The sequence below is a fragment of the Anopheles darlingi genome, chromosome 2, assembly GCF_943734745.1.
Source record: "Anopheles darlingi chromosome 2, idAnoDarlMG_H_01, whole genome shotgun sequence".
Classification (NCBI taxonomy): domain Eukaryota; kingdom Metazoa; phylum Arthropoda; class Insecta; order Diptera; family Culicidae; genus Anopheles; species Anopheles darlingi.
The window spans coordinates 47,717,202-47,724,402 of NC_064874.1; the positions used below are offsets into that span (position 1 = coordinate 47,717,202).

The 7,201-nt window shown below is 48.0% G+C and overlaps 5 protein-coding genes across 7 annotated transcripts in view; 3 read left to right on the forward strand and 2 right to left on the reverse strand.

Moving 5' to 3' along the window:
• Positions 1-26: 26 nt before the first annotated feature.
• On the reverse strand, positions 27-2,289 carry LOC125959273 (protein zwilch). Its single transcript, XM_049692086.1, has 5 exons — positions 2,084-2,289; positions 1,263-2,011; positions 1,026-1,192; positions 878-951; positions 27-806 (listed from the first exon to the last, which is right to left on the reverse strand). The coding sequence occupies exons 1-5, from the start codon at positions 2,216-2,218 to the stop codon at positions 27-29; spliced, it is 1,905 nt and encodes a 634-aa protein (XP_049548043.1). The 5' UTR covers positions 2,219-2,289.
• Positions 2,290-2,329: 40 nt separating this feature from the next.
• Positions 2,330-3,328, forward strand: LOC125958573 (SRR1-like protein). The gene is made up of 2 exons (XM_049691709.1): positions 2,330-2,548; positions 2,623-3,328. Exons 1-2 carry the CDS (start codon positions 2,361-2,363, stop codon positions 3,326-3,328), a joined length of 894 nt encoding a protein of 297 aa, XP_049547666.1. The 5' UTR covers positions 2,330-2,360.
• Positions 3,329-3,349: 21 nt separating this feature from the next.
• LOC125958686 (protein FMC1 homolog) lies at positions 3,350-3,756 on the forward strand. Its single transcript, XM_049691717.1, has one exon. The coding sequence runs from the start codon at positions 3,350-3,352 to the stop codon at positions 3,668-3,670; it is 321 nt and encodes a 106-aa protein (XP_049547674.1). The 3' UTR covers positions 3,671-3,756.
• An 8-nt stretch (positions 3,757-3,764) lies between these two features.
• Positions 3,765-6,143, reverse strand: LOC125958289 (flap endonuclease GEN). The gene is made up of 3 exons (XM_049691556.1): positions 5,986-6,143; positions 4,985-5,927; positions 3,765-4,909 (listed from the first exon to the last, which is right to left on the reverse strand). The coding sequence occupies exons 1-3, from the start codon at positions 6,141-6,143 to the stop codon at positions 3,767-3,769; spliced, it is 2,244 nt and encodes a 747-aa protein (XP_049547513.1). The 3' UTR covers positions 3,765-3,766.
• A 607-nt stretch (positions 6,144-6,750) lies between these two features.
• The window catches only part of LOC125958432 (E3 ubiquitin-protein ligase KCMF1), an 8,207-nt gene continuing 7,756 nt past the window's right edge, over positions 6,751-7,201 (forward strand). Inside the window, exons 1-2 of one of the 3 annotated variants that reach the window (XM_049691699.1) lie at positions 6,751-7,048; positions 7,188-7,201. The exon at positions 7,188-7,201 is cut by the window's right edge and continues 861 nt beyond it. The gene's annotated coding sequence lies outside the window, so the exon portion shown is untranslated. The other 2 variants (XM_049691698.1, XM_049691700.1) reach the window with 2 other exon arrangements.

Below are 7,201 nucleotides of genomic sequence, written 5' to 3' on the forward strand. Positions count from 1 at the left end.
TTTATTCTTATTCTTATCATATACACTTACAAACGCTCGATTTTATCATACTCCAGACACCAGAACATCTGTTCGTCAGTCATGGCACTGTCCTCCTGCGGACGAAAGTGCGGATAGAACCGCTCGGGAAGGATCGGTTGGGCGTTCTGATAGAAGACCGTTTCGAGCTTTTGCACCATATTGCTCGAAGACATCGACACGCGTCTTGCACAGGGCAACAGTTTGTGTGTCAGACTGACCAACTTTTCTTCGCTCACGTCTAGCTCTAGAAGATCGGTATCTCGGTTGTATACCTGGTGATAGCCGAGTGGTCGTTGGGCCAGGTAAGCTTCGCAAACTGGCCCATAGATCGAAGAGATGTTGATGAACTCCTCGAGCGACAGCAAATGATCGACCAGTAGGTGCACTTGGGCCAACCGGCTTAGCTTCATGTTTACCTCATCCTCATCGAAATGGCGTACCGGGATGGATTTCTCGATAACTAGCATGCCGCTGCCTTGCCCTAGCTGTGATAGGCTACCCGTACGGCCACCAACACTAGCCTTGCTTATGGTTTTACCTCCCGAACGGACCGTATCGGCATTGTAGCGGGATTTCCGAGCGTTGGTTAATTGCGGTTGGAAGAGCGTTTCGAAATCCAGCTCGTAGAACCCACACTCCGCAAAGATGAGCTGAAAGTCATGCATTAGCTTGGTAAACCCGACTTCCAACAGCAGCTCATAAGGTTCGGCAGAAGTGAGCGTCGGTACATCCTGTATCATCGCTTGAATAAGATGGGCAAACCGGGTACCGTTCGATGGGATGTTCTGAAAGGCAACGAAGGAAAGTGAAACATCTCAAACTCACAAATACACTGGATGGATGCTGGATGCCTTACCACAATGTTAGCATGTGCCGCCAATTGAAAGATGTAATCAATGCAGGATTTAAGATCATCGTAAGTGAGGTTCACTGGAATGGGACGATACCCGATTAAATTGGTTACAGACAAACAGGTTCAGAACATGTCGGGTGGGTGATCTTACGAATCAATACATCGTACAGTTGTTCCATCACGTCCGTAAGATTGCGGTTGCGAACCTGTTCCACCATGTTTGCGATCGTGGTAAAGGTAAAGTCGGATAGCTCTACCGCCTGGAACTTGCACAGTATGCTATTAACCTTTTCCTTGATAAACTCCACCGTTTCCGCACTGAAAGAGATGATGTCCGCTGGATTAACAATAATAATTCAAAGAACACAATCGTGTCGATAGTGCTTACTTTGAGCCGTGAGCTCCGTACATCTCGTAGCCAGACACCCGGTTTGCCCGAATGTCCACAATTTTCTCGCTTAGTAAGGCTAACCGCTGCAACTGCTGCCAAAGATACTCAGTCGGCGAGCCGTACTTGGTATAGTCCCCAATGTTAATGGCAAGCCGTTGGCTGATCCGAACGCTAGCCTTTCTTTCGGCGATGAAGTTAGCATTCTCGGTCATTGTGTGCCAACTAAGGCGTATCGCAATATGCGGATGCAAGTTGTACCACTGGCGGATGTGTATTTTCGGGGCTGGCGTCATGCCTACCGCCCGTTGCCGATGAATGGATCGTAGCTCGGCCAAGGTAATGCTGGCACAGGGTCGCTGCCCAGTGAAACGCACAATTCCACGCCCAAACTTTCGGTTGTTTTTTGCATCAGCCTGGTATACGGTTAGCTGCAATAGCACCGTGCGATCCATATCGGTGCCAGAGCACAGGGCCCACAGTTCTCCTGACCCGATCCGACAGTCCTGGTTGATGTAGTTCTGTAAAAGCGATCGTGCCGCCTCCGTACTCAGAGGACCCAGTGTTTCCTCCTCGTTGGTCCACATTTTCGTGCTCCGTACGTCGTCGCCTGTGAGTTCCAGTTCTTCGACAATAACATCGTCCTTCAGCGGGGAACCAGTAAGGTTGAGGCTATCGGAGTCGCTGCGGTCCTTTAAGGGGGGCGAGTTGGCACACATATCGCGGTCATGCTTGACCGGCACATCGTGCTGATATCGGAAGATAAAATCATTAAACTTTTGTTCGTTAGTGCATCCATCTCGTGGCCCGCCAGAACAAACCTCCACGAAAGCGAGTATGATTTTGTCGCTGTTTTGAGTCAGCTCCCGGATGTAAGTAGGCGGATATCGCAAACTGAAGTTATTTTCTGCGAATTTGCTTCGCAATAGTGCGTAAACGTTCACTAAATCACTCATTTCGAAGGTATTTCTTGGTTTTAACAACAATCTGGAAGAGCTGGAGGACGCGCTGGATGATCGTTGCACTTTGAAACGTCCGTTGAGAGGCCGCCGAATCTACTGCCAGTTTGACGTTTCTCTGCGTTTTTAACAAAAACAAATGCGTGCGAGTTCGAATAAAAGTGCTAAAGAGCCTCCAGGAGTGGAAATTACCGACGATTTTAAGTTGGTCGTGACGAAAAAAGGACAACATCGACGCAAAACAAGAGCCCCGTTGAAAAAACCGCTTCACAGCGCAATCGGAGAAGAGATCGATGCGAAACCGGGATTGTGCCGGGACACAGTGATGTGCGTAAATTATGCGCAGGTAACGTTGTTGACCCCGACTACTCGGATTACATAAAATCTTGATTTTTTCACAGTTCACAACTTCATGCGGCCGAAACCGATCTACTGCAATCTGTATACTTTGCCGAGTGTTTAGAAATCGCTGAACCAATCCTTTCGAACGTCCAGCAGATAGTTTGTCTCGGTTTGGGCAAATTCAGCGAATGTTCGATTGCGCGCTATCAGTTGGCGTTCTTGAGGTGTCTTCGTGATAAACTACCGCTTCCCGCAGGGCTAGCTGCGCAGTTTTTCGATCCTCTATTTGGACGCACGGAGGTAGAGGTGCTACAAACGCTTGGAGAAACCGTGTTAACAGAGAACGTTGAAGGCAAGTACAGGGCCGATTGTAGGACGCTGTTTTATCTACCACACTGTCCCAAGCAGCTGGTGAACAACCTGCTGTGGAAGAACTGGCAACCGCAGCAAATCGCGAATCTCGTACTCATCTGCAACAGTTTCGCAAGTGTTGTTAATAATCATCCGCACCGGTTGCTTAGCAGGAACGCCGGCTACATATTGCGCGCGGCCGATGTTTTCAAAGAGTTTCCTCTAAGAAACACATTCCGATTCAGCGACATTTTCAACGATACTTCGTTGCATTACCTGGGGAGCGTATCGACCGGCAAAGAAGAAGTTCCCGCTACCCTGTGGGAGAATTGCGAAGAACCAACGTACGAGGAAGACGATCTGGAACTTGTCTCGCAACAACTCATCGAAAGGTTGGTTGTCAATCTGAACTAAATCCAAAGCGTGAAGATTACGATGGCAGCGGTTACTAAGATTGCGAGCAGCCGTACCTTAAAGCAACTGCTTTCCGAGTTGAAACACATCAGCTCCAACGAAGGTAGCGCTTCTTTGGCCGCCAAGTACATCACTGATCAGTACCGGCGCTTCGAAACGACAGAACAGCAGCATTGTCGCGCTAAAGAGGAACTACAATTTACCGCCGATACGTACCGGTGTTACCTGGAGAGCGTCCGGAAGCTTAAGGAGTTGAACGAAGTGTATCGTGGCAAGGGCGAACGCAGTATACGAGATACGGCTGACATGGTGGGCTTCAAGCTGCCTCACGACCCAAAGTGAACTTCAGATAGTGTTACCGTTTGTAAGAATGAATGAAGGATGGTGAAATGTTTGAGTAATAAAATACTATTTTTATTTCAGTGAAAATGCAGGTTTTTAGAAATCGATATCGTAGATGATCGTTTGATTTGCCGTATCGTTACCATCGGTCGCTTGATGCTCGATAACAATCTGATCTTTGAGCATAAGCGAACATTCAAACATATCCATTTCGGGACTTCCATATGGTTGTTCCGCATCTCCGTCGCAGGGCACAATAATTGGTTCAAAGAAGAAACTTTTCCGTTTGGTCTTCCTGGATACTGCTAACGATTGATCGAGATGATTACTATCAACCAACGACGATGCGTTTAGAATATCTTGCTTTAAGACTATGCGGCGATGGACCGTGCTACCATCCTGCTGCTCCATTTCATTTTCCGCTACGTCCATGTGGGCATGCGGCATGGTGTTGGAAAGCAAATCTTCCAATGCTTCCTTTCTCTTTTCCATCTCAATCAGCTCCATGTACTCGGCCAGAGCTAATTGGAGATAGTTCGGGCGACACAATCGCTCGATCAAGGCGGAAGAGTTGAAGGTATCATTTGCAGTTTGATCCTCCGCAATAGCTTCAAGTTCGGCCGTGAAATTAAGCAAATGATCAATACCGTGCGGCGACAGTTCGTTGGGTAGATTTGCTTGATTTTCCTTTTCATCGCACGCATCATCTTCTTGCTGTAGCTCGGCAGGTTTGTGCACAAAGGCATCGTATAGTGTTTGCGTATTCTTATCATTATCTTTCTTTTTCGCTCTCGTTGAAGGTTTTCTTTTCGGTTTATCGCTTCCCGATTCCTGCGGCTGAGAAGTGGTTTTCGATGGAGCTTTTTTGCGCTTTCCTTTTACCTTGGACTGTAGGAACTTGTCGACAAGATCGGGATATGCATTCAGCACCAGTTCATGAGGTTCGATTGTGCTCCAGAGACTCTCGATGCTGTTCCCTGCCTCGCCTACGTATGCATCGATTTGTTCCTGCGGTATAAGCCCCTTAAACAGCGCCAGCGCGTCTTTCCAAACGATTTCATAACTTGCGATACCCTTGGGCGAACGTTTTTTCTTTATGTAATCGGGCGTAAGGAAGATATTGGACTGTGTCGGTGAGGATGAATTTTGGGCCGATTGAATTTGCCACCGCGTAAAAAGGGGAAGCAGCTTCTGAAAGCAGTAGAGCTCATTCCACTGCAAGTACGATGACATGCTTCTCTGAAAATGACGAAGAGAAAAGATCCTTTTAGCACATTGCTGAACATCAGCCACAGTTGTCTTCGCTATACTTACGATAAATTTCACGAGATTTGGTTGTTTCCACTGTAAATCTAGTGCCGGCAGTTCACATGGCCGTGTCATGAATTCCTCAATGATAGGCTCGTGCGGAAAATCGGGATCTTTCAGCGCCTTTCGTTTGATTTCCAGTTCTGCCTTCACATTGGCACGTTGTTGCTTCCATTTGGATTCATCGCATCCGATCGACCGATGACAATCCAGACAACCGGCTTTGCGATGTTGCATCAACTTGCCAATGTGGCCACAATCTGGACAAACATTTTTGTCGTCCACCTTTACCTCCAACTCGGTCAACCTATGAGCCGTATTGCGCCACGATCTGATGCGCTGTAATATCGTTTGATTGTCGTAGCAGTTCAACAACCGAGTGACCATTTCCCTGCCCACACCAGCTACACCTGCGGGGCAATAGTCACAGCCGGACAGGAGAGCCATGGCAACGATTTTCTCCTGTCCCAAACGCAATCCAGCGCTGTTTGCACGTTCCAGATCGTACACGTCCACCGAACCGCCATTCTGGGAAGCACAAAAGTTGCGAAACACACGTACGGCCCCGTACGCGAAACAATCAGAATCCTGACTAATGACACCATCGATGAGCGCGTCCCGATTGAGATACGCGCAAAGGGCTTCTGCTTCACCCGGTGCCTGGACACAAACAAGTCCCATCGCGCTCAGCAGCTCCTCGCATTGTTTCAGTACATGGTGGAACCGGTTACGTTTCTGTTCCGTAGGTTTGGATGAGGCTTTCTCCACCGCTGCCGCTGTTGCACCCGCTTTATCACAATTGGCAACCTTTTTGGGGCGTACTCCGCGGAACTGAAGTTGATTGCGCTTCACGATGACGCCGTACTTGAGCGGCGGTGCTGCACCTTCAAGTACGAATACGGGCGTTATTCCCGTTTGTAGGAGATAGCAGGTCCGGAAGAATAAATTCCTACAATGAAAAGTACGGTAATGAGTGTTATCTATTGTGATTGTACTTGACGACGTACCGCAGATAGAACCGGGGATGAACGAAATAATCTACAACGTTCAAACTTTCGCACACCCAACCGGAGAGATCGATCGCGACCACTTTGTTGCTTAGTTCAAACAAGGGCTTCCGCTCCATGTGTGGAGTAAGTAGATTCCACAAATCTTTCACGCCCATCCCGAGTAAACTCGATTCAGTCGAAGTACAGGAGCAGGTTGTTGGTTGGAATTTGAATGTTCAACCGAAGATCGCGGTTGTTCCGGTTCCTTTTGACATTTCGGTAAACAACATAAAGAGCACCCTGTGCCTGATAGCCTTTCCACTTCGTTGTGCAATACTCTCCACTTTTCGCAAAAAAAACAAAGAGATTCATCAATCTTTTTTAGATTCGGTCAAATTACCATCTCACTGTGATATTCTTGTTGCGCCGGAGCCTTTAAATGAACTAGATTGGATAAAAATAGTAGATAAATGTGGCTACTACATTTTTGCACAACACTGTATTTTGACGTTGTTTATGCAAGGCAGTTAAACAGTTCGTGCGTTTTAATAAAAGAATTAAAACAGTTTGGGGGAAATGTATCTTCGAGAACAATCATGACAATTTTAATTTAGTTATGGGTAACACTTCGTTGAGTCCATAAGTCCGAAACAGGAAACAAAAAGGGAAACATCGATTCCCCGTTTTCGCCAAGCATTCGATTCCGGTTGGCCGGCACGTTTGTAATTTTGGCAAGTGTGCGTGAGCTCGGTACTGAAGGCGTATAGCTCGATGTGGCTGCCGTCTGTCTGTGTTACGCGTTCCAGGTTTTTCTGGCCAAAAGACGAAGGCCGCGCTGAACCAAAAATACGTTCATATTGAGGACAATTTTGCGTAAAACACGGCACAGCGAACCCGTTTGAACTGTCCGCGTACTAGTCGCGTACGCAACGAGCACATTCTCCTCACCGAGCCCCACCGCCCCACGGGAGTTACCAGCAGAAAGGGCCATCTCACGGGTCAACCGAATATTGCGGAATGGTGGTGGTTCTGCGCTGAAAGCAGTGTGTGGCAACGCGGATTTCCGGGCGCTCACATCGAGGTATTTGCGGTATCCCCCGGCCCGGGAGCACTATAGGTGTCCCCGGATTTGTCCCGTCCCGCTGTAGGGTGTGCGCACAACGTCTGTGGTGAAAAGAAAGGGCACCCGTCATCGTCTTCTCTCCCCCTCTGTTTCCCAGGAAGATTATCCGAA